Consider the following 26,904-nt stretch of genomic DNA (forward strand, 5'->3'; position numbering starts at 1 on the left):
GAATCCTGACAGCTAGGTTGCCCTCTGCATCAGATAGAATCTCTGAAACTGGCACGAGTTCCGCACCATCTACAGTACCATCTTTGGTCCCCCATCATTATCTATGCTGAAACCTAGGGAATGACTCAGATGTTGACAGTGTAGAGGCTGGACAGTGTTGAGGCTGGAGGAAGACATGACTAATTGTTCTCACTGACTACGACCCAAACTTGACTTGACCCTGCCCAATGCCAGCAGTTTGCATCCCACCAGACACTAACACATTGCTGACCTCAAAGAAGAGCTCAGATTCTCCACAATCCTTTTAGGATAGAAGTAGAAAACGATCAATATGATAGGGATGAGTTTGAGCCTCAGTAGACAGATGACAGTTGGTATGTGGAATTACAAGATGCTAATGGTCTGGACACTTCTTCATTCTGGATTGGTCTCTCCCCCTGCTACTGAGGACAGTGCCTCCATCACTGTGGTATTGCAGAGGGCGGCTGAGGTACTTGAACTCCAACTTCCAACCATGGAGGTCAAGACAAGTGCCCTGACTAAGGTCCCTCAACCAGGTCAAACGCACACAGAACCTCTGCTGCCTTTTAGTGTGGCCCTAACAAATCCCTTTCTAAAGGCATGGGTAAGGCCATACTGCTGGCAGATTTCTCTTTGCCGTCTCCCTCCTACAAGTGACCTGGGTTTTCGGATGCAACACCAACCCCGAAAGTTTGGTGGTGAAAGCATCTATCCATAGGGTTAACCCAAATGCCTTCCTTACTACTCTACCAAGCCGGGTGTCAAAGCACATTGAGACCTTCTGCAAGTGCATGTTTTCCAGCCTTGCTCTACACTCGTTCATTGCCAGCTGTCTCTTAGGCCGCTCCACGCATGTAAATTGGTATTCAATGGCCAAGAGGACCACTGTGCCTCTCTTAGGTGATTTAGGACAGACAAGATGCAGCAAATCTTGTGATAACATGTGGGCGGGATACTACTGTTTGCTTAGTCGGGGTAATAGGTATCTGTTAGCACCCACCTGGAGGAGGTCTACTGGCTTCACCAGAATGTCCAATCCTCACTAATGGACATGCCCTTTGTTGGCTCACGTCTCTTTAATGAGAAAGCAGACACTGCCCCTGGGCGAGTTAAAGATAGTGGGCCACATCAAGTTGCATTGGCCCTGCTGCCCTGGTGAGACAATTTCACCAACTATGTCGCCTTCTCTGTGGCTTCTGTAGGGCCTACCAATACCATCAACCCCAGCCTCACGTCAAGCCCAGCAAGCATCCTAGCCATTTCATTGCCAAGGCTGCTCATCACACAGTTCGCATGTTCATCAGGAGCAGCATGCAGACCAGGCAGCTGGAGTCGACCCGGTTGGTTATTCTTCACATTAATTTTGAGTAGAGGGAGCCACGGTAGCTGCGGGCGTGGGCATGTCACCTGAGGCGGTGAAAAAGAAAATAGACCGGTGATCATCAATGTCTTAGAAACGTTACATTTGCCCTGATTTACATGGACTGATTTTCCCTTCTTGATTGGGTACTCACACTGGTGTTTTTTCTGTTTCAGTAGAATTCCATATCGTGTAGTGTGGGTTCTTGGTCAATCCTTTGTCCGGCAGGCAGCCTACAGGTTGCAACAGGTTCATAAGCCCAAGTAGGCGCCCCTATGTGATTTGTCAACCTGGTGGTGTGGCATTGGTGGGCTGCGCATCACACAGCTCCAGCAGCTGGTCAAGGTAGGAAAAGGTTGCGAGGGACTCCAGTTCCCGTACCTTATTGTTATACATCTAGGAGGTAATGACTGGGTGTACATGAGGCGCAGGGCCCTCAGGGATGCAATTTTCAGAGAAATTGCTCAACTGTCAAAGGACGTCCCAGAGGCAGCCATCGCATGGTCTCACATGGTCCTGTGCCGCAACTGGGGACGTGACATAAGGTCTAGGACAATGAATGTATCTGTGCGATGTTTGAACTCAGAACTGGCTAGGCTGTGCTCTGGCCCAGGGCACCTCTAGAATACTGTTAAAGGGCGCAAGGACATGTTCCCCAAAGATGGGTGCATCTATTCGATGCTGGGACAGACTGTTTTATTGCAGATATTTGGTCTTTTGCACAGAGTATGTTTGGGGATGGGGAGGGCGAAGGACCTCTTGGCCCCTGGTTGCCCTTGTGTCAGGATCTGAGATACTAAATTCACTTGTAAGCAACAGAGGGGCGCCCCAGTGGAGGGTCCTCTGGATAACACAAAGGGTAGGGTCCAGCAGTCCTGAATCAAACGGCAGATGTACATACCAGTTTGGGGTCTATGGTGTCCAGATCACTGCCATCCCATTGCAGCCCCATGGCAGCGTGGTGTTTGGGGGGGCAGAACCCTTACCATGAGGACAAGGGGCGGTGAGGTGTTGGGGACGCCCCCACACAGATGCAAGTTGGGCCTGGTTGCACCTGTGTAGTCCAATGGCGTGTAGGAATGGGGGAAGCCCGGGAGAGGACGAAAACCTCTGCCTGCCGATGGCGCTGGCTCATCCATGAAGGCCGAGGCCCAGTTGTGCAACTCCCCACTTCCTTCCGCTTCCTCAGAGCAGTCAGAGGGACTGCCTCAGAAGCTAGAGGCCTGGGTTCGAGCCTCAGTGTCGGCTCAACGTCCTGTAATTCTGGGCATATCACTTAATCTCCCCATGCCCATGGACAGTGCCTTGAGACCCTCACGGGTGATAAGCCGTGTTATATTAATCTACATTTCATTTCATTCATATCATTTCATCCCTGCCCTGTGGGCCCAACTATGCTATCTGTGTTTCATGCTGCTCCCCTTTGGCCTTACCAGTGTCTATATGGTGTTCAAAAGTGATGGTGAACCTCCTAACATCATTGGAACTGTTTTTCACTATCAATGTGCCGAAATACCACCTGACTCCTTTGCAGACGTTCCCGTTCATTGGAGCCATTCTGGACATAGTATAGCTTTGTGTCTTCCCCCTGGAGCGGAAGGTCCAGCACATTCAGGCTATGATACTAATGCTGCAGCCTTTGTCCTGGATCTGGGAGAGGATAGCTTGGGAGACTGCTGGGACTACTGGCCTCCTACATCCTACTGGTAAAGCATGGCATATGGCATATGCGGGCTCTACAGTGGAAGTGCCATTGGGCACTGCTCCAAGGGGATCTCTCAGACCAGGTCCAGACTTCAGAGGAGGTTCAAAAAAATCTGCAGTGGTGGATATTGGATCGCGAACTGCAGACTTCCTTCCTTACCCAGAGCACACAGTGGTGAAAGATAGATCACTTCTGAGTTGGGAAGGTGATTTGGAAGAGGTGGAGAGCAGAGCTATCTGCTCTCTGGCTGAGGCACAGCTCCACTTTAAGCTGCTGGAACTGTGGGTTATTTATTTGAGGTTGAATGCCTTCATATCCACTCTCAAAGGGAGGCTATTGAAGGTGCTCTTGGATAAATAACAGAGTGGAGTGGGTTTGTGGGTTTTCTGTCTGGAGGGGCCATGCCTCTGAAATTGGCTGAATTGACAGGGTATTTGTCTGGAGCAGACCACCTGGCGGGATTTTTAAATGCCAGGGCAGACAAGCTCATTTGCTGATGACTAGCGGACCATGAGTTGAAGTTACATCCTGAGGTGGCACAGGGTATCTTCTGCAAATGGAAGGAACCCTGGCTCAATCTCTTTGCCACTGCAGAGAACATGCAATGTCAGCAATTTTGCACACTGGAGTTTTTAAGGTGCTTCTCTCTTGGAGAAGCACTCTGCCTAGAGTGGACCTCCATACTCCTGTATGACTTCCCCCTGCTTCCTTTCCTGCCTGATTTCTGGAGATGATCAGGGGTGACCAGGCCCAAGACATATGTGTTGCACTAGACTGGGTCAAGTGAGTGTGGTACCCAGAATTCCTAAGCATGAACATCATCCTCCGATCATGCTGTAGCTTCCGGTGGATCTTCTCTTTTAGCAGTTGGTCAGGGTCCTGCACCTGGGCATGTGCAATCTTCATCTTCATGCGTGGAGATTGGGCAGCAACAGTTGACTTCATTTGATTTTCCTCTTGAATTCATAGATATGATGTTAGAAGCCAGGCGTCCTTTCACTAAATCATTACATGCCTGCTGATGGGACAAGTTTTTGATTTGGTGCAGCACTTTGCAGTTGGACACTCTGCAAGACAAACTATACAAAGTGTTGCTTTTTGTGTTGTTTATCCCAGCAAGACTTGCTTTGAGGACAATTAAGGGTTACTTATCTTTCTATTTCAGCTTTTTTGTGGTTACTGGATCAGTCTTCCTTATTTAAATCACCTGGTGTGATATGTTTTTTGGAAAGTTTGCAGCACCATCACCGTTCATTATGTCTCAGTGGGACTTAGATTTAGACCTCACATTCCTCATGTGTACTCCGTTTGAGTTGCTTCACCGCTGTCCATTTCAGCTTCTCTTTCTCAAGACAGTTTACTTTACTGCCATAACATTGGCATGTTGTGTAAGTGAGCTACAAGCCACCTGTCAACCCACTGTACACTACTTTCCAGATAAGCAGGTGCTTCTTTTCTACTGAAAGGGCTCACTTCCTTTCATGTCAGGCAAACAATCACTCTCCCGGCATTCTTCACCCCACCTCTCCCATCGGAGGGGCTACTTCATCGGCTGGATTTTGAAAGAGCCCTATATTTCTACATTGTATCAGGGAACATCTGGTGGATGATCAACTCTTTGTTGGATTCATGAGGGCGAAGATGAACCAGGCGCTGCAGAAAAGGATCATATCCTGTTCTACTGTTCTCTGAATCAAAATGTGCTATGTACTATTTAAGAAGCAGCCTCCGAGGACTTAGTGCTCACTCCACCAGAGCTAAGGCTGCTACCAGTGCGCTAGCACACAGACTGCCTGTCCTGATCATTTGCCAGGCGGCCACATGGGTGTCAGTTCATACATTCACTAAGCACTACTGCCTTGACAACCAGGTCTATCAAGACTGGCACTTTGCATGGTTGGTTCTGCAGGACTTTTCGTTCTGAGCCTTTTCACAGACCCACTACCTAGGAGATGCTGCTTTGGTATCTACTCAAGATCACCAGTCTGCAGGTAGAAATATTCATGAAGAGAACAGGTTACTTAACTTCGCTAATGCTTTTCTGGGGGATATTGTATTTAACCACCTGTCTGTTCTCTGAACTGGACTCTTTTTCAATCAAAAAAGTGCCCCGGGGCAAGAGATAAGCACATTGGCCAGAACCAATCTGTTTCTGTTGTGCTCTTTGTTTGGGTCGTGGACATTGTAGAAAGCAACTGTCAGCAGCATGCTAAGGTGCCACTTGTATGCATCTTTGTACATCACTTCCAAAGCAGAACAACATCAGCATGGAGCCTCACAACGCCATCCACCAGCACTCAGAGTTACTGCTGACACCTGGGGGAATATTCACAAGGTGAGTAATCTGCAATTAGATAGAGTAGCCACCAGAAAAAGCATCACAGAATATAAGTAACTTGTTTTTAGTGATAGTCACATCAGCATAAATTGTCAGCGGGCTGCATACTTCTAAAATAATGAACCATTATCTCTGTTTCCAGAAGAGCATAGTTGGTTTTAGTAAAACATTTTCTTTCTTTCTAAAGTTTTGTCTACATCAAGATTTACTTTCTACATGTTTGCAATGGTTGCGTTAGAAGATGACAGAGGAATCTTCGTGTTCGAGGCATGTGTCTGAAGATGCACATGCCCTGCATACTTCTGCCATCTAGTGTTGGGTCCTGATGTGTGCAAGTTGTTTTTCTGCGAAGAAGACCTTTGAGTCACAAGGTAAAGTGACTCCTTCTCTAGGTGATAATGCACATGAGCATCTAACTCCATTGTTAGATTGTTTTTTTCCGCCGTTGAGTTCAGACGTGTTTTCCAGTATTGTTTTTGATCATGTTCCATCGTTGTGGTCTGAAAAAAATGAGAAAACTATTGACCGTCCATTCGATGTGCTCCAGTCACAGCCTTTGGGGATCGCCTGTTCAGGCCTACTCTTCACCTCATTGGCTTCAATCATCAATGCGCTGCTAATGGAATGGCTCAATTTTGAATCTGTCCCAGCTGCCACGCAAAGTACCCGTGGACTGGCCTCCACCAGGTTTGCAACCTCTGCCTGTCTCTTGACCATAAGGAGGAGGAGGACTCTGAGGCCTATCAGTCTTTGCGATGGAAAGACTTTGCGGGACTCGGGAATGCGTCGCAGAGATGCAGCGTAAAAAAGTGGAGGAGACACCCAACATCTTCAGCCAACAATACGTTGAGGAGAAAGAGGAAGAACTGCACAAGGCCTTGGTAGCTAAGGAAGAGGCCTCTTCAATCCAGGACTCCGTCTCGGATTCCGACCTTGAGATCAGATTACAGATGCAGGGCGTTCCTCCAGGACAGTGGACCCTGAGTACCTATACCCCTGTCCAACCTCCCAAGAAACACTCAGTTCAGACCGAAACCACAGCTCACGGGCCACCACTGCCAATAGGCCATGGTAGGCAATGACCAGCCACTGAGGACACCCTGCCCTTGGGCAAGAGACGAACGTGAAGCTGAAACTGACTTTTACAGCTCTGAGCCGAGCAGCCTTGGTTCTGAGCCAACCATCCACCTAATCGGCTCTGGGCCCCCCAGCCTCATCCACTTCAGCTCCACGCACTTTGACACCAAAACCTCTTTCAGCACTGAAATTCTCCACACTGCACCAAAAATGGCTCTGGAGTCAATCCTCCAAACCCTGTATGAGCAACTTGATCCGGACCAAAAACAATTGCATCTACAGCCCTCTCACTGGTTGAATTCTGGCTAAAGTTCCAACCATCAAAGCGCCAGCTGTCCTTTGAAGATGCTATAGACTTGCCAGTGCCTCCCAAGAGGAATAAGAAGGACATTGCCACCAGAATCTGCAGCCTCCTCTTCCTGAAGCTCCACCACCTCAACCACCTCCTCCACTTCCCTCTCCACCACCACTCACATAGTGATATAGGGGACATCACACTGCAGGCTCCCCACAGTCTTACACTGGGGATCACAGAGGGGAGGTGGTACATAGCAGCCCAAAGTCCTTGGGTCAACTATGATATTGATCCCCCAGATAATACAGACCCAGATCTTTACCTGGCCTAGCCTTCACCCCCTGATGAAAATCTTTCCAGCAATTAATTTTGCTAGGGCAGCAGCTTATCACCAGCACAGCTTTACACAAGGACCCCACTGAAGATTATTTTCTCTTTAAAACTCTTTCCAGCACCAGTAGGGCATGTCCATACCTTCCTATGATGAAGGGAATGCTCTTACATTCGGATGACATTTTTAAAGACCTGGTGCAGGCACGCCTTATTACACACAGGGTTGATAAAAAAATATAAAGCAGTGCCCTCAGTTCCAGTTTATATCAAGGGCCAACTCCACCCAGACTCACTGGTGGTATCTCATGCCCCCATATGAGGGCCAGTTACCAGACCACAGCAGATGCTTCTCCACCTTATAAGGAGTCAAAATTAATTGACGCATCTGAGTGGCAGCACAAGCCTCCAATCTTTGGCAAATTGCCAACACCCGATGGCTGTTTGCAAGATACGATAGGGCCCTTTGGGATGAAATGGAGGAACTCCTCCAACATAGTCCTGACAAATTTAAAAAGAGGGGTCAAGAAATTGTCCAAGAGGGCAGATTAATATCCGTTAGAACATTCTTTTTTTTCGGCCGCCAGGACCATAAAAAGTGCAAATGTGAATAAAGATACATACAAATGGGTAAAAAAGTACATTCCGGCACAAGAAGGTTTGTGGTTCATGTAAATGTGCAACAAAGCAATACAATAAAACTATTAAAATGACAACTGACACATAAAAAAGGCAATTAAAAATACACAGAGGGACACAGGGCAGGGCTACTGCACAAGATATAAAATCAGGGGTATGGCACAAAAGTCAGCCTAATAGTAAGCTGGGGAAAACGCCTTTCGATGGAGCATCCACATGGCCCCCAAGAATGTGACAACAGGAATCGCATAACTTTAGCTACAAACAACCCATAGTGCCGCTCCTTCTAGATCCCGTTGCATCAAGCACCCACCTCTATCATTAAATAAGAACCAGATGTTATGCATATCATGTAAACCAGATACAACAAGTATCAAGGTTTGTATCAGCCCTCCACCCACTTCCTTATGCCCCATACCTTGAATAGGTAGCTAGAGACAGCAAAAACTATGAACTGGTCGGTGTTCTTCCTCAGACCTCTTAGTGCCTCAGAACAACCAGTGAATCCAAGATTGCGACAGACTGGGATTATGCAAGCAGATCTATGCCACCTATAGACTGGGCAAAAGAAAAAGAACATGTGCCTCTGTCTCTTCCCCATGACCACATGATCGGGACCGACTAGCCATCATCAATTGTCCCTTCAGGCTCCCCTTATTTGTGAAAGAACAAATTGGAAGGGAGCCGTGCCTAAATTGGAGATAAACTTTCTTGCCAGGGCTGGCAGAATTATATCAAGGCAACTTTCCAGACAATAAAAGTCCTTAAAACATAGGAATCGTGAGGACAAATTGCCTTGCAAATGTGCTCCTAAGTTGGAAAGTTTGTAGTCCTTGTATCATTTGGTTAGTTCAGCTTGTGAGATGGAATGACATGTCCCTCCCGGATTGTCCCACAATTGGTGCGTCCTCATCTGTTCCAAAGTGAACTTGACGTGTCTCAACCAAGGTAATCTATTCGCCCGGCGATCCCTAGAACTTCCTCAAGGGCAGATCAATAGGAATTTAGCTCCGTGGTTGCCCAGATTCTCCTCCAAAAGATTAATTGCCTAGGTCTGATATCCTCTTCCAGAGTTCTCAAACCCAGATCCAAACAAAGGGGCAACAATGGGGTATTGGCTGGGAGGCTCAGCATCTGTATCAAGAACCTATTCTCAGTATTCGTATTCTCTACCAGAGGCTTGTGTCCCAGTAGCTCAGCCCCAATATGGCCGCACCTACGGCTTGTTTATAGATCTCAATTACGGGGTTTACTGGCTTGAACAGTAACACCCTGTGCTCCTTTGTAAGGCCACCCGCAAACTGGCACATCCTCAATCTTTGTATTTTCATGTGGACAAGCCAGTCTATGCGCTCGCTGAGGGTAGTCCCTAGGTATTCAAAGGTTGAGACCCTCTCAAATGGAAACCCGTTCAAATTGGGATTAGAGTGCGTGGTCTTTCATTTTACTCCCATTAATTTGTAATCCCATTTCCCTTCAAAAAGAGTTCAAATTGAGTGCCCATTGAATTCCCATAGGGGTCTTTGAGATTAAAAGGTTATCATTTGTGAACGTAAGAGCTGGTACCTTGGTGTCCGCTAACTTGGGAGCATCATTCTGTATGGCTGACAGACAGACAACTAACCCATTAACATACAGAGAAAATATTATGGGTGCCAGCACACAACTGTAGGAGGCTGACCTATGGTACTTACACCTTATACCAGGTGCAGTTACCCTTATTTGTGAAATGTAGGGAGTGTCTAGAAGCCAGATTCTCTAGAGGTAGCTGAGCATCCGAGGCATATCTAAGACACATGCAAAGCGAATGCAATACCACTGTAGTCACACAGTACTCACACGCATGAAAGAAAACACTCAGTGTTACAAAAATATAGATACTTTATGGTGACACAATTGCCAAAAATACCATAGAGACTGTACTCCCTTAGGAAGTAAGCAATACACACATTATATACACTAGTATGCAGAAATGTGCATAAAAACAGTTCGAAAACAGTGCAATTAGTGAGAATCAAAATTGTTAGAAATGGGCCTAGGGGGAACACATACCAAATACTAAAAAAGTGGAATGCAAATGTCGGTTTCCCACCTAGGCAAGTTTAGTGTGTAGAGGGGCGCTGGGAGTACTAGAAAACACCAAAGGTAAGTACTAGAACCCACCCCAGTGCCCAGGAAAGCAGGAGTAAAACACAGTAACTTTCCCAGAACACACAGAAACACAAGAAAGAAGGTTATGCAAGAACCAGAAGAGACTGCAAGACACCAACAGTGGATTCCTGGACCTGAAGACCTGTGGACGAAGGGGACCAAGTCCAAGCAGCACAGAAGAGTCCAGGGAGAACAGGAAGGAGCCCCTGCTAACCCAGATGGAGGTGTGAAGAAGAACAGTCAGTACTGCACCCAAGAAGACTGAGTCGGGTTCGAGGTTGGTGCAGATGATGTCCCATGCCGGATGGAGGCTTGCAGTCTGGTTTGCGTCACTGGAGTCCGCCAACGAGCCTTGGCACACGCAAAGCTCGCGGTTAGCAGAAAATGACACTGCCCGGGACCAGGAAGGACCGAGGGGGCTCTCAGCAACTCGGAGAGCCCACAGAAGACCAGGCAGCGGGCACAGGAGTCCCACAGCACGGGGACAAAGCAGGTGCAAGAGGCCCATGCAGCACTATGACAAAGGCTCCCACACTGCCGGAGAAACACTCAAGAAGATGTGCGCTGCAGGATAGAGTGCTGGGGCTGGGGCTGCAAGATGCACGAAGAAATTCGTGGAAGGATGCCTACAAGCCTTGGCAACTGCAAAACACGCAGTGCACAGGGGTACTGCCTTGCGTGGGGAGGCATGCTCTTACCTCCACCAAAGTTGGACAGTAGGACGTCAGGACCGTCGGGACCACTTCAGTCTACCACCCGTGATGCGGGATCCACGCAGCTCAGCAGGAGACGAGGTCCACGCAGCCGGTCGTCATTGCATTAGGTGCCTGCTGAAGGAGGGAAGTGACTCCTTCATCCCAAGGGAGATTAATTTGCTCTTCTGGTGCAGGCTGAAGACAGGCTGTTCTCCGAGGATGCATGACCGGGAAACAGTTGCAGTGGCGGGCAGGAGCCGAAGATACAATGTTGCAAAAGTCGTCTTTGCTTCTTTGTTGCAGTTTGTAGAGTTCCTGGAGGGCCGAGATGCAGTTTCTTCTGTGAGAAGCTGAAGCGCAGGATGCAGAGGATTCCTGCTGGAGTCTTGCAATCCGAACCTGAAGAACCACCCAAATAGCCCTGAAAGAGGGTTGGTCACCTCTCCTGCTGGCACTGGCCACTTAGATGCTCCCAGAGTTCCCTGCCAACTTGGAATCCAAGATGGCAAAACCCAGGGACCCTTTGGACTGAGCACCACCCCTGGGGTAGTGATGGACAGGGGAGTGGTCACCCCCTAGGTAGTGAACTATGTCCAGTACTCACGTAAAATGGCGTTCCCGCACTCATTAAGTCTGGGAAAATGGTCCTGGAGGTCGTGGGGGCACCTCTGCTAGTGCAGGGGTGCCATCACACACAGGTACATTGCACCCTGCCCTCAAGGCTGGAGGGCCTGTTATAGGGATGACCTATAAGTGACCTGCAGTGTAAATGGCAGTGAAAGGGTGCATGCACCTTTTCACACAGGCTGCAATGGCAGTCCTGCAGAAGCCTTTGCATGGGCTCCCTATGGGTGGCAAAATATATGCTGCAGCCCATAGGGATCCCGTGGGTGAAATACTGAGTTACTAGTATGCAACATCCATAATTTAAAGGAGAGAGCATAACTAATGGGGTCCTGATTATCAGGATACCAGTAAACACAGTCAGACACACTGACAAACAGGCAAAAAGTGGGGGTAACCAAGCTAGAAAGAGGCTACTATCCTACAACAACCCTGTTGAACCCCTTTTTAAATGGGGAAAGAGTCTGAGAGATCTCCTAGCTGGCCACAGCGAACTTGCATGAAGTTCCCTTTGTGGAGTCTTGTAGAGTGAGGCACAGGTAATGGGGAGCCCCTAGGCTTGCCAGAACACACCAGAGCTTATCCCTGGGGGACCAAATCGAAAGCAGAACGTAGATCAACAAAAATCAAATACAAACTGCCTCCTCCCAAAACAACATCCTTCCAATACAATAGTTGTAACCTAGAAATGTGGTCAGTAGTTGAGGTACTCTTGCAAAAACCTGCTTGAAGTGAATGAAGTACACCCAGGTCCTCCATCCAGTCATGCACTCTCTCTAGGATTACTCTGGAAAATATTTTTTGCTGGACATCAACAAGACTAATAAGCCTGTAATTACAAGGTAACAGGGGTGAATCTCTTTTTAAACTGGGGATAATCTCTGCTCCTAACCAGGTGTATGAAATCTGCATCCCCTCCAAGATGGCATTAAACACAATGGCTAGATACGGACCCCAAAATTAAGGTCCTGCCCGAAAGAGATCTCCTGGGATTTTATCCAGTCCTGGTGCCTAATCTGGGGCAATAGAATTGATGGCCCTCTCAACTTCCTCCGGGGAGTAAGGGACTAGATTCCCACCCCGTCCCTGGCACAAGAGGACCCCTTTATATCTTGCTTTTTTAGTGTCTCTTCCCCCACAATCTTCCTGCACAGTTCCCTCTCCATATAGGGAGCAAAAATGTTCTTTCCACATGTCCTCCGAAATGTTGTTCTCAAATTCGGGGGCATGCCTCTGGGTGGCCGGTAGCTACGATGTGCCAGAATGTTTTGAAATTGTTATTTTTTAGGGCAGCAAGCAGACTCCCACTTGTCTTGTTCCCAGTCTCTTATGGCACAGTTGACAGCGTGTTTGTAGTCTGCCTTGGCTAAGAGGATTGCACCACTATCTTTTAATCTTAGGGCCTTTAAGAGAGAGCACTTAGCTATACCACACTGGCTATTAAACCAGATCTAGTTACTTATCCTCCCACTACTGGGACGAAACTCTGCAACAAAATATTTGCCCAGAGTGCCTGTCAGCTTCTGGTGAATGGCGGACACTTTTGCCCTTTGGCCAGTATCACCTGCGGGTCTGATAGCCTCCCACAAATCATCATGGCAACACTTACTGAATTATACAGCGTCTTCGTGGTAACAGATGATTGCTCAACTTCACTCCATTTGACTCTCCGCTGGTTTGAGACCAGTGCAAACCGAACATCCAGCGGGGCAGATAACACTCCTCTGGCCTTATTGTGGGGATACCCAAGCTCTAGGGAGAGGACATTATGATCACTGTCCACCTAGTTTTGACCTCCATATCCACTATGCAAGGCCACAGCCTTATATCCACCAAAATGTAGTCTATCAAGGAGGTCTTCCCTACTTAATTGAAAGTATGTGCCCCCTGGCGATCAGACTTGGTATGCCCATTACAGGCATGAAGTGCGCAGTTTAGTGTAAGCGCATTCATTTGTAAGGCCAGTGGAGTTTACTTTTTAATTGGGGAGCTCAGAAGCCTTGGGATAGTCCAGGTCTCATCTTCCATGCCCAATGTATCATCTCGCTTGGCAATTGAAGTCACTTGAGACTACCTTATATACACTCACAGACAGTGTAGTAAGAAGTTCATCTTGCTGTTCCCCCACTCCTGACTTGCAATTCAGACTGACCAGTCTCAAGTAGACATTCATCAGATACAGTTCTAAATTTTGGGGAAAAATAAGTAAAAGACAAAGAATATTGTTGGAACAAAGTTCCACTGGGACAACCCTACATCCCAAGTGATGTTCACCCAAGTTGAAATATCCCCGACGGTCTACCTCGCCTTCCCCCTGTTATTACTTTGTGGAAAACTTCCAATCCTTGGCGCTAAAACTCCTGTGTTATCTAGGTTTCTTGTAGAAAACGGATAAATACTGTTCTAAAAAATTACCCCAGTCTGAGCAAGTCAGCTTGTTCCTCAGGCCTGCAACATTCCATGAGGCTATTTTGGAAGGCCTTGTAGGCATACTCCTGGTCACCAGAGCCATGCCTGTTCGATCTATGGGTGGACCCTGATCCTGGGTCAACTCCTCAATCTCAAGATTCCTTCCACTATTCTTAACAAGACCCCCTAGGGAAAGCTTTTTCTCCACATCCAACGTATCTCTTACCATCAATTTGGGTCCCATAGTTATGTTAGAGGTGGTTTCACAGAAATTTGGGTACCCAACTAAGTCAGCAACAACAATATTGGGTGCAGGATAGGAAAACCAGGACACTTCTGTCCACTGCTCAGTGAGTTATGGTGGTTTGCCCCCTGTCAAATCCGGGCCTTCCTTAAGCCTACCCAATTTAGCACTTAGAACTAGTGCCCCCAAGTAATCCACCTCATCCAGGACCACATGTTGGTTACTGGTTAGAATCAAAGATTTAGAGAGGTTTATCCATGTTGGAGGAGGGGGGCGAGAGGTTTTCCCTATGAACTCTTTCTGTATGGGTGGGCCTATAAAAATGTCCCAGAGGAAAAGCACAGATGGCGAAGCCTATCTCCAGCACCCTGGAGCCAACTGATAGAATATTATGAACCAGCCACAGATCTCTAAAGTTTACAATTACACAATCACCTGGCCGGTCAACCGGACCCAGACCAATCCAACTGACTCTTCAGGTCATAATTATATTGCTGACCATGCCCAATAGAAGATGATTACCGGGCTTAACAACCCAGTGTAGGCATTTGTTATATAGCTCTTGTTGTGTCTCCTGTTGTCTCTCAATAGGGACAATAGGCCTGCGGGAGGTTAATATTCGGACTCCAAATAAACAACCACTGGCTTAAACAAATCACCAGCCCTCCTCTGGAGTTGAAACGTGCTCCCCTCCCCCTGACCCTGATTATTTACAATTGAGTGGCAGGCAGCTCCCTCCCCTTTCCCCTTCTCCCCATCCCCTTCTCCCCATCCCCTTCTCCCCAACCCCTTCTCCTTAATTGTCGGGCACTTGATCCCTTCCATAATGGTGGCAGGGCTGTGATCTGCCTGTGTCCCCATATCCTTTTCATCCCCCCCTCCTGAGAGCAGAGTTTATTGCAGTCCTACTGGCAGTCTCCATAGTGATAACCATTCCACCAGTGGCAGTATCTCAGCCACCACAACAGCCTTGACGTGGGCCAGAATGTCCCTCGAAAGCGCCATAGCCCACTGAGCCTCCCCGGTATTCCCCTCTTCCTCACTAACATTAAGTCCTGCGGAATGAAATTGTTTGGGACCAGCACCTCCTTTTCTGCCTATCTTGTGGTGGTGAGTTATCTTGAGCTCCCTTTTTCCCGCAGGAGTCTGAACTGGGCCAGAAGCCTTTAGTAAGCAATATCCAGCCTCGATCTGTCTGTGTCACTTTGAACCTCTTCCAGGAGTTCCCCACTATCAAGACTGGTAGAGGCGGGAGATTGAGTGCCAAGGGATACACAGCTCCCCTCTTGGCTGAGGGACAGGCGTCTTTCTGTGAGTTCAGTTTCAGAGGCAACCACCCCAATGGCCCTTTTTAATATCAGGTCAATTGATGTTGGTTTTGGCACAGTTTGCAGGAGCTCCTCCTTTCCATTTGCTCTTCCCCATTCCTAATGGCTACCACACACACCCCAGTAACGTGAAACACTGAGCAAAAAACAGGCAGAGGACTTCCCACCTTCTTCTCAGCTGACTAGTTTTCTGTAGAGGTGCCTTGGGGAAGAGAGATGACAGCACTGTTATATAGATTAAGCTGGGGCAGGACCCACAGAGCCTCTAACCCAGAACTATTATGGATAGTGGGACCACAAGCATAGGTCAGGAAGAACGAGAGGAAGAGACAAGCTCTGAGGGCGCAGACGGGCCTCCTCTTGGACCACTTTCTCTTGGGTGCAGCCTGAGTGCGTCCCGCGCTGGGGGGAAGAGGCAGCGCTGTATAGCGCGATATGGGTGCCTCCCTCTAACAGCAGCTGTGGCCAATCCCAATACAGTAGAGGGTCCTGAGACACCGAGTCCCACCAGGGCAACCAGCAGTCACCACAAGAAAAGCAGAAACCCCCACGCTGTGGGGGAGAGGCAGCGCTATATAGCGCGATGTGGGCACCTCCCCCTAGCAGAATCTGTAGCCAATGCCAGTACAGCAGAGGGCCCTGGGACACAGAGTCCCACCGGGGCAACCAGCATTCACCACAAGAAAGATTAATATCAAATAACTCCATCAGATATGCCCTTTATTGAACCGACACTGCCACCTGGGGCATCAATACTGGTGTACTGCTGCATAGACACGCTTGGTTACATATATCTGGCTTCAAGCTAGAAGCATAGCAAACACTGTTGAATGTCTCATTCGACGAGTGACATCTGTTTGGTCCCAAGGTGGACAGAGCATTGGAAAAGAACACAGAGGTAGCAAAGTCAATGGGGTGCTCCAAATCCCCACTCCTTGTGGTTCCTTTTGACGACCCGTATACAAACAACACGCCAAAGCTTCATCCTCAGGCGCCTCTACCTCCTCACACAAACAACATCGAACCTCCCCTTCAAGGAAATATTTCAGAGGCACATGTAGGGAGAACAATTCTAAAGATCGCGGAAATGGTGCCTCCACTCGCACCGCACCCTCCACCTCCAAACAGTGACTCTCTTCTTATTCCGTCGACCATATGACCACAGCAGTTCTTCCCCACCTGGGAAACCATAACATCAGATCAATGGGTGCTGGACATTATCCAACATGGTTATCGCCTGGATGTCATCACCACACCTGCAAACATCCCACCTCACAGACACATACTCCCTGTAGAAACTCAAAACCTGCTCAAAGAGGAAGGACAGACTCTGTTGATCAAAGGAACAATACAGTCTGTCCCTCTTCAACAACAAGGCTCATGAGTATACTCCCTATACTTTCGAATCCCTAAAAAAGAAGGATCACTGCGGCCCATATTGGACACATACAGAACACTTCCACTTGCTCACTCTTCTAGACGTGATACCACTGCTCCAAAAAAGGTGACTTTATATCCACACTAGACTTAAAGGACGCTTACTTTCATATCCCGATCCATCCAGCTCACCCCAAATACCTCTGGTTTGTTATATCAGGAAACCATTACTAGTTTAAGTTGCTCCCTTGGGTGCTCACCAAATGCCTGGCGGAAGTAGCAGCATATCTCTGCAGGAAGAACATTCATGTCTTCCTTTATCTGGACCACTGGCTCATCAAAGCCAGTGCACTCCCATTGTGTACACAATACACTCATACCACTGTACATCTTCTCCATCTACTAGGGTTTACCATCTCAAAGTGGACCACCACATTTCTCAAGGATACTAAAGATATTTTGAACCTGAAAGACCAGGTCAGCATAGGAGGCACCCAAAGGACCTTAGACCATGGTGGAGAGCTCATCAGATCAGTGAAGACTCCACCTAACACTCTTTTGGTGCTGCACTACATATCATCCCTAACTGCCTGGCTTGGGACTGTAGGCCTTCAGTGCCTCTGCCAGCATGGCAAATGCATTTAAAGCAGAGCAGCTTGCCCGGTAGAGACCCTTTTTTAAGCCTTACTCTGCAAAACGTTTTTACTGAAAAAAAAATCTTTAAAAAAAACCTGATGACATTTTTTGAGTTACATGAATTGAACCACATGGGCTTGCATGACTGACCCAGACAGGGAATACCAGTGACTGCCGTCCTGCCCTACAAAGGCAGACTTACTGTGAACAGGTAGCTCAGTGGAGGATGGGCTGCTCTCAGGTTCTGTTCGGCCAGCCAACTGGGGCTCCACCGAAGAAAATCCAGCTTTATTCAGGGGTTGGAACCTGTATTTCAGCAGCTGGCAGCCCTTCCAATTTCGGCAGATGCCGTGTACTGTCGAGCATTAAATGTGGGCATATGAGTACTGTATTTAAAACTGTGACTGGCTATTATTTATTGACAGAATATTGATCATGCTGCCATGAAATAGGCCATATGCAGATCGATTGTAGATTGCAATGGCATATGCCATTAGTAAAGCAAAGAAAGGCAATTTTTAGTATACTCTGTTGTCTTATGGTATCTGTTGTTTTGTGGCATAGTCTTTTGTCTTGTGTGTGTCAGAGGAGGTATGACATTTGTGGGTTCTAGACTTCTGGCTGAGGCTTGCTGGAATGCTGGAGATAACACTGGAGAGTTGCTGGGACCATATGTATTCTCCTGGACTCTATACTTATAGGCTTTATCCTAATTAATACTTCTTTAATAAAGAAGTATGTAACAGTGAAACATCGGTCTTTGTGTGAATCTACTTCACAATTCCGCAAGCAATTTTTGCTCATCAAAATTGAAATGTGAATGAATGGCACATGAGAGTGCCTGGTGGATTTTGATTAAAATACTGATATTCATTTTTCTATTAATGGCGTTTTTAGGCTTCCACTTTGAGTAATGCTTTGTAAGTGGAAACAGTATAACAACCCATATAGCTCAAATTTCAAAGGAATTTGTTTAATTAGATTACTGTTGTAAATCTGAACTCTTGTGTGTTTATGTCCAAATTACCATTGTGCTTTCCATAACTCGTTGGCACCATGGCTGCTGGGAATCTTAATAAGGGCAACCAATAGGATTAATAAGGAAGACCATGGGAGCTTAAAAGGAAGTTTGACACAATGGGGAACCCACAGTATTTACCACTTAGTAAAGTGTGCAGCAAACGTCTTGTAATCCCTGTGAAGAGCACTTGACAATGTTTTAAGTAAATTTTAACTAAAGGTGCTACCTTGATGATTGTAAAGTATCCATTTTCTCATACTACAGCTTTTAGAGAGCAACAGCTATGGGTAATAGAGGTTACTCTTACTTAACATGTGTAAACATCCTTTTGAGACGACTCATTTCAGGAACGACATATAATTTGTAATTATGCTTGTTCTTTCTCTCACTCCAGGTTCACTCTGATGTCTACAGGCTTGCCATGTCCTTTATTGATCTACATTCTTCTGGTAATGTTCTATTCAGGAAATGGGAAGCCAGGGTGTACTGTTCCTTTGAGAGTGAGATTTCTCTTAGTATGGACTTCAACTTACCAGTCATTGGAAGGATTGATGTTCGGGGGGAACTAACTGAATTGCTCCCCACCATTTGCAAAAGGATGGAGATTTTCTTGATGCAATGGACGAACTTCGTAGAGAATAAACGTTCTCAGTACTATTATCTTAACTACTACACAGCAGAGCAACTGGTCTACCTGGGCCAGCAGTTTGAGCTGGCTGCCGTCAGCAAGGAAGCTCTTATGTTGCTTTCATTCATCCAGCCCAATTGTAACAAGCACAGCCTTATGGAGTTGGTTTCCAATCACAAGTTTCACTTCTTGAAAAAAAGAATGACTAACCTCAGTATCTCACAGGGGGCAGATCTGCATCCTTCTCTTGGGGAGACCTACACAGAGCAGATACGGAACATAAAGGACCTTAGGATTTCTCTGAAAAAGGAGGAAACGATTATCAACAAACTAGATCTGATCTGGGAATATTACATGACCTGTACAAGCTCCTTAGTTCCTGGCTGTATGGATATTGAGGCACTTGGACTTAGTCTTTCGATTCTGGCAGAAAAAACTGAAACTATAAACCGAAAACTGCCTCCAAGTCTAAGTTGTGGCCGCCCTAATCTTATTCTTTGCCCTCATGCTGACATCCTGCCTTCTGCGCTAGCCATATACATGCACAGCCCTAATCAGGAACTCCCTACTTATGATGAAGTGCTGCTGTGCAGCCCCGAAACGACCTTTGAGCAGATGGAGCTATTCTTGAGGCGGTGCCTCACCCAGGGCTATCCTGGACAGAAGATTTACACAGTACTGTATGCAGATGAACTGAGTTATGATGTTGGTTACAGGACGGAGCATTTATTCCAGAAACTGCAGTCTCATGCTACACAGGACTACAATTTAGTGCTCATCTGCAACGCCAACAAGGAGCACAACTACATCCCCTCTGCCTTTAGTCAATATAAAGTGCATGTAGTACCACATGAGCCAGCAAAGAGGGTGCAGGAGTATCTCATCAATCATTTTACTGTAAACAAGGATATTCCCTCCGCAGCAGCTGTGTTCAAAAACAGAACATGTGTTGGGATTGTGTCCTCAAAAAGAGCAGCAGTAGGTAAGTTTTGGAAACAACAGGAACTTAATGTGCAAGAAATACATGAAGTTCTGATCCCATTTGCTTGCACATTTTGTTTCCCTGCTTTAGTGTGTTTTGCTTACATTTTTTTTTTTCGAAAGTGGCTGTTTTTTTAACTGTTCACTTATAATTGGTTCTAGGGAAATCTCTCTATGTAAAGAGACTCCACAAAAATCTCCAGAAAACCTATGCTGATCAGAGCCTGCCACTAAAAACAATTCGCATGATTGATCATATGGTGGATGAAAGTAAAGTGCTCCACTCACTCCTACCTTTTCTAGGCTCCATGTATGAAAGAAGGCCAGTTATATTCCACTTTGATATCACCTCCTCGGTATGTATATTGAGCTGCTTACGTGAATTAATTCAAAACCTTACCATAACTAAAGTTGTCAGTGTTTTTCCTTAAACTTTAAAAATGTGGTTCAAACAAAAGGGTCCAAAAAATGTTTTATGCCTCAGCTGTGAGATTTGCCTCTGATATCCCCAGGTCTGCCTAATACAGCTCATAAGACAGGGTCAAGGACACCTCTTTGAACACGTGGCTGTCACTAGTAGCTATGGTGAGCAGTCGCTGGCATCTCATGGAGGTAGTGTGGGGGGAGTTTGAGCTCATACTGCAACAACCGCACAACAGCCCAATAAAAGAATGTGAGTGTCCAACCCAGTGCTTATCTTTTCAAGAAACATAAGTACTTCAATGCACACTAGAACAGAATACTACACACTGAAATGACAAGAAGCAATGTAGTGCCCTTGGTATTATTATGCAGAGCCTCTATTTGCTATTTTCCCCCAATCTCCTCTACAGTTGCAGACTACTGGGCCTCCCACGTTCTATGTGTTATTAGGAAACAACATGATTATGGCTGACATGCAGGCAGATGACTCCTGAAATTAGTGTGCTCAATTCTTAGTGCTCAGTTTTAGCACACAGATTGGTTCATTACCTGTCGGATAGGTGGAACTGCCTGCTCAGCGTCAAGCTTTCACCCTTTCTCCAGAGAAGTTGCACCTCAGCCAGCAGTGCCACCTGTTTGTTCCATCTGCTGGGCCAACCTTTGTGCAGAGTACCCAGCAGAAGTGACAGTCTTGGGCTGTTGCCGTCCCAATTGGACCACAGATGAGTATAACAGAAGTTAGCTCCTTGGTTACAGCCTCAGACACAGTCTCTTTGGCAGTCACAACATAATAACGAGTTGCAGCCACATATATAATGATCGTTCTGGGCAGTTGCAGCCATGCACAAGTCGATCACTCTGGGCATTTGCTGCCCCAAACAGACTGATCATGCGAAACACAGTTACAGCCCCTTACAGGGCTTTGACTGTTCCTGTTGTGGTGTTTATGATTCCCAAAACAGGCTCAGAAACACCAGGGTCCTCAGTTAGTAGTGGTTATATCCTCACTCCCCTCCACCTACTTGTTCTAATACTCCTTTCCTGCTTAAAGATATGCTCTTATCAGGTCATTGCTCATCTCTACCCATGATCTTTTACAGTTTTTTCTTCTCTGTGATATATTCCACTAGGTGCAGGGGGGAATTTCAGAATTCCTATTCAAGCTGTTCATTCTACAGTATCTCATGGATGTTGATGGAAGAATGTGGAAGCGTAGCCCCCACCATCTGTATGTGGTTGAGATCCTTGAGCCCGCTGATGTCACATCCAAGAAACAGCAAAGAGTGGTATGTGTACAGAGAATATTTTAAGCTAGCACCAATCAGATCCATCTAATTGAAGGGAGGGAGTGCTGTTCCATTGTTTGTGTTCTGTTTTTAAATGGAGAAATTATTTAGAATGGGGCTGGAATTAAAATACAACAGGGGTCTAGTTGTGGTATTGGATGCAAAATGAACTTTAATATTTTATTCTCTTTCTCTGAAGGTTTCTCATGGGCTGCAGTACAGTTTTCTGGATGTTTTCCCAAAAATAACATGCAGAGCTCCCAAAGAAGTGCTGCAGATGGAGATGGAGGCACAGCCTGTCCATAATAGTGCAGATCCTGGAATGGACCGAGAGGAGTTCTGCAGTGAAGCCTTTCAGAGACCTTATCAGTACCTTCTTCAGTTCCAACAGGGACAGAACTTGGATGTGTTTCAATACAGACATGGCTCTGTTCAAGGCACCACTGTGCAGTGTTTGCAGCTGTTATTAATTTATTGTGGTATACTTGATCCATCCTGGTCAGAGCTCAGAAACTTTGCCTGGTTCTTGAACCTTCAGCTTAAAGACTGTGAATCCTCTCTGTTCTGCAATCCAGATTTTGTTGGAGACACCTTACAAGGATTCAAAAATTTTGTAGTTAACTTTATGATTTTGATGGCCAAGGATTTTGCCACACCATCCTTAAATATTTCTGATCAGAGTTCTGAAAGGCTAGCATTCAGTTCAGATGAAGTTACAGAGGAGGATCTGGCACCATTTCTGATGCGTAAGAGGTGGGAGTCTGAGCCTCATCCATATATTTTCTTCAATGAGGATCATGTGTCAATGACTTTTCTTGGCTTTCATCTGCAGCTAAACAATGATGGAGGTGTTGATGCCATAAATCCAGCAAATGGGAGGATCATCAAGAAAAATGTCATGACCACACAGCTGTATCAAGGTCTTCAGCTGCAGAAAGTCCCATTTAATGTTGATTTTGATTCACTGCGCAGAGATGAAAAGATTGAGAGACTTTGCATGGTTCTTGGAATCGATTGGCCACTGGACCCTGATGAGACATATGAGTTGACGACGGACAATGTCCTCAAAATCCTGGCCATTCATATGAGATTTAGATGTGGAATTCCTGTCATTATCATGGGTGAAACTGGCTGTGGGAAAACAAGATTGATAAAGTACTTTTGTGAATTGCAAAAGAGTGGTGTTGGCACAGAGAATATGAAGCTTTTGAAAGTCCATGGTGGAACAACAGCTGATTTGATTTATGAAAAAATTCAAGAGGCAGAAGCCATTGCTGTTAAAAATAAAATGGACTTTGGTTTGGACACTGTACTTTTCTTTGATGAGGCCAACACAACAGATGCCATAGGCAGTATTAAGGAAGCCCTCTGTGACAAAACGGTTGAAGGAAAACCCTTGGGTGAAAACACAGGTTTGCATATAATTGCAGCATGCAACCCTTATCGGAAACACACCCCAGCGATGATTGAGCGACTAGAGTCTGCAGGATTGGGATACAGAGTGAAAGCAGATGAGACCAAAGAAAAGCTTGGCTCCATTCCTTTAAGGCAATTGGTATACCGTGTTCACTGCTTACCTCCCAGCATGGTTCCTCTAGTATGGGATTTTGGCCAACTTAACAATGACACAGAAAGAAAATACATTCAGCAAATTGTTCAGCGACTGGCAAATTCTGTTAATCTGGCAACAGATGAAGTCACCCTGTTGACAAATGTTTTGTCGGTGTCGCAAACATACATGAGACGAAGAAATGATGAGTGCAGCTTTGTCAGCCTTCGAGATGTTGAGCGCTGTGTAGATGTATTTAAGTGGTTTTTTAACCACAGTGAACTACTGTTAAGTAACTTACAAAGGTATCTTGAGAAAAAGAAGGCAGTCAAATACAGCAAACCTATAGATAAAGTCTCGTGGTGCCTTGTACTTGCTCTTGGTGTTTGCTATCATGCATCTTTGGAACATAAAGCTGGATACCGAGAAATTATATGTAAATGCCTACCTGAGACCTACACAGAAGAAAAATCAATTTTACAAGAAATAACAATGATGCAGGACCTTTTCCTCAGTGGTGCACGATTAAGGGAGACCATTGCACGAAACCTTGCCTTAAAGGAGAATGTTTTCATGATGGTCATCTGTATTGAGCTTAAAATCCCTCTATTTCTGGTTGGGAAACCTGGCAGCTCCAAATCCCTTGCTAAAACAATTGTGGCTGATGCCATGCAAGGCCAGACAGCTCATGAAGACCTCTATAGGCAACTAAAACAGATCCATCTTGTATCCTTTCAATGCAGTCCTCACTCTACGCCTGAAGGAATCATAGGCACCTTCAAGCAATGTGCTCGCTTCCAGAAAGGGAAGAATTTGGAAGAATATGTTTCTGTTGTGGTATTGGATGAAATAGGTCTGGCAGAAGACTCTCCTAAAATGCCATTGAAAACACTGCATCCACTTTTAGAAGATGGGTGTATTGATAATGATCCTCAACCACACAAAAAAGTTGGTTTCATTGGGATCTCAAATTGGGCCTTGGATCCTGCCAAGATGAACCGTGGTATTTTTGTATCCCGCGGTGACCCAGATAAGAAAGAATTAATTGCAAGTGCACGTGGAATATGTTCTTCCAATAAATTAATCCAAACGCTTGTTCAAAAATATTTTTCATTGTTTGCTGATGCATACCGCGAAATCAGCAGTACCCAAAGAGAACATGGAAAGGAATTCTTTGGGCTACGCGATTTCTACAGCCTCATAAAAATGGTGTTTACAACTACTAAGCGGTCTAAAAAAGAACCTACTATCCCTGAGATAGTGCAGGCGGTCCTTCGAAATTTCAGTGGGAAAGATGATATAGATGCATTATACTTTTTTAAATCTATCTTGAAAGGTGAAAATTACCCTAATGAAGTCAACACAATTGAACTGATCAAGCAGAACATAAATAGTGATGATGGGGACTGTCGGTACTTGCTTGTTTTGACAAAAAACTATGCTGCTCTCCAGGTAATACAGCAGGAGTGTTTTACAGATGACCAACAACCAGAGATAATTTTTGGGTCGAGCTTCCCCAGAGACCAAGAATATACCCAGATCTGTAGGAACATCAATCGTGTGAAAATCTGCATGGAAACAGGACAGATGGTCATTCTTTTGAACTTGCAAAACCTCTACGAAAGCCTCTATGATGCCCTCAACCAATATTATGTTTATTTTGCAGGTCAAAAATATGTAGACTTGGGACTGGGCACGCATCGTGTCAAATGTAGAGTGCACCCACATTTCCGGTTGATAGTCATTGAAGAAAAAGAAATTGTATATGAACAGTTTCCAATTCCATTGATAAACAGACTTGAAAAGCACTACCTTGATATCAACACAGTACTGAGCAGGAGTCACAGATCTGTCGTTCAGCTTCTAGAAAACTGGGTGGAAGACTTTACAAACCTTAAAACTGACCCCCTTCGTGACAGCCGTCAGAAATATAGCCGTGCTGATGTCTTTGTTGGTTACCACTCAGATACCTGTGCTTCCGTTGTTCTGCAGGTGACGGAGAAGCTAAAGAAGCAATGGTCAGAGGACGATGAGGAGTATTTGACAGAGGTAATCAAGAAAGCCAAGACTGTACTACTGAATTGTGCTACACCTGATTCAGTGATTCGATTGTATGGCTCCAATTTGAGTAGCTTTGAGGCAGATAGCCTAGCCCATGAGTACTTCAGAAATCAGGAGCACAATTCTCTTGGTGATTTCCTTTCTTCTCAAATTAATGCAGAGTGTGATAGCTGCATCAAGTTCACTGAGGTAAGTGACACTCCTTTAAAGTACTTCAAAAATGTTGACCTTAGAATATATTAGTTTGCTTTATAATGTCCAGGTAACTAATGGGAAGATTTACATTTGTCTTCTATGGTCAAGATTACAACTTTCTCTCGTCTTCTGACGCCAGTGGACACCAAGAATTTACAAAGTGATATGCAGGACAGATTTCAAAGCATTGCAGTTCTCTGTCTGCAGCAGTTTGATACAGAGTACTCCTTCCTTAAAGAAATACGGTTAGTTTCCATTTTCATCTTTTCACAAGCTTTGGTAACCCCCAGAAGTTTTTCCCTAGTTGACTTGAAATATATTTGGCTTTAGAAATGAAGGTGGCAAGAAATCAAATGTAGAATGGGTAGGTGTTAGGAAGTCTCCTCGTACCAACTATGTGGTATCTGCCAGTGCTTAATTTGTAAATAAAAACGTTCCGGTGCCCAAGGCCCTCCTCCTAAACATGCGGCTGCTGCAATTAAATGTGTGAGGACAGAATACTGAGGCAGCGTAATCCTGAAGCCATCTCAGACCTCTTTAAGCTATTTACAGCCACTCCCTGCCCCTTCAGCTCACTCTTGCAGCTTTCTGCTTTCTCCCGTTGTGACACTTTTTCGTTTTTCTCCTCCTCCGTCTTTCTCATATGTGTCTTTTGCTCTCAGCAAATGCTTGAGGCAGAAGAATAAGCGCCAGCCCTCAGAAATAAGTGCCGGTGCTCAGCACCGGAAACAATAAGCACAAATTAAGCACTAGAATCTGCCCAATTGGTGTTGGTGTCAACTTAGTACTTTTAGATGTAATTTAAATATTGAATAGCTGGGAACGGTACCTCACATGAACGGTGTGATGAAGGGTACAGTAGTTAGATGGACTTTTAAAGCTTTTGATTCTAAACCAAAGAGGGGGATTTGTCATGCATGATCATAATAAAGCTTGAATGATGCCTTTTGTGTTCTAATCAAAATGCAGGAACTAATAAAAGATGTCTCTTTGGATTGTCAAGCCTGCCAATCAAAGATGTGCTTATGCCCCTTTCCTGTGTTTTTCTTTTTGCTTTAGAACCTTCTTTGAATCGTTTAATGGCAGCAAATTACTGATTATTCAGACTGACTTTGAACATGGTTCTCAGAGTGCTCATCTCATTGCATCAGCAAAGTAAGTGCCGCATGAGTTGTGGTATGTGTTGAGAACTAACAGCTTTTTCATCAGTATTACTCTGAGGGGACAGGTTAAATATATGCTCCGCTTGAAAACCCGCACTTTTTGGAAGCATGGGGGATTGTATTTGTGTACCGTTGTAGTTCTGGGGTCCTAAACTTCCATTAGTAGTCACAATCATACTGAACCCATTTGTTTTTATCAGTTATTTTATCGGCATTATTTCCTTAGGCATACATCTTAAAGGGTGGAATGCATATTTAATTCTCCCACCTGAGGTCCAAGAGGATCCAGGAACATCTTTTCTAGAAACATATTGTGGTCTCATAAGGGACACAATCCCTCCAGTGCTTTACACCATTTTTTGTTTTTT

At 45.7% G+C, this 26,904-nt stretch overlaps 1 protein-coding gene across 2 annotated transcripts in view; it reads left to right on the top strand.

Annotated features, from left to right (window-relative positions):
• Positions 1 to 26,904, top strand: part of RNF213 (ring finger protein 213) — a 1,978,231-nt gene that overhangs the window by 1,289,775 nt on the left and 661,552 nt on the right. For both annotated transcript variants that reach the window (XM_069199724.1, XM_069199725.1), the window contains 6 exons: positions 18,645 to 19,860; positions 20,022 to 20,215; positions 21,413 to 21,568; positions 21,768 to 25,367; positions 25,482 to 25,618; positions 26,433 to 26,528. In XM_069199724.1, coding sequence (XP_069055825.1) covers positions 18,645 to 19,860; positions 20,022 to 20,215; positions 21,413 to 21,568; positions 21,768 to 25,367; positions 25,482 to 25,618; positions 26,433 to 26,528 — 5,399 coding nt within the window. The remainder of the gene's footprint in view (positions 1 to 18,644; positions 19,861 to 20,021; positions 20,216 to 21,412; positions 21,569 to 21,767; positions 25,368 to 25,481; positions 25,619 to 26,432; positions 26,529 to 26,904) is intronic.

The sequence above is a fragment of the Pleurodeles waltl genome, chromosome 7 (genome assembly GCF_031143425.1).
Source record: "Pleurodeles waltl isolate 20211129_DDA chromosome 7, aPleWal1.hap1.20221129, whole genome shotgun sequence".
NCBI lineage: Eukaryota > Metazoa > Chordata > Amphibia > Caudata > Salamandridae > Pleurodeles > Pleurodeles waltl.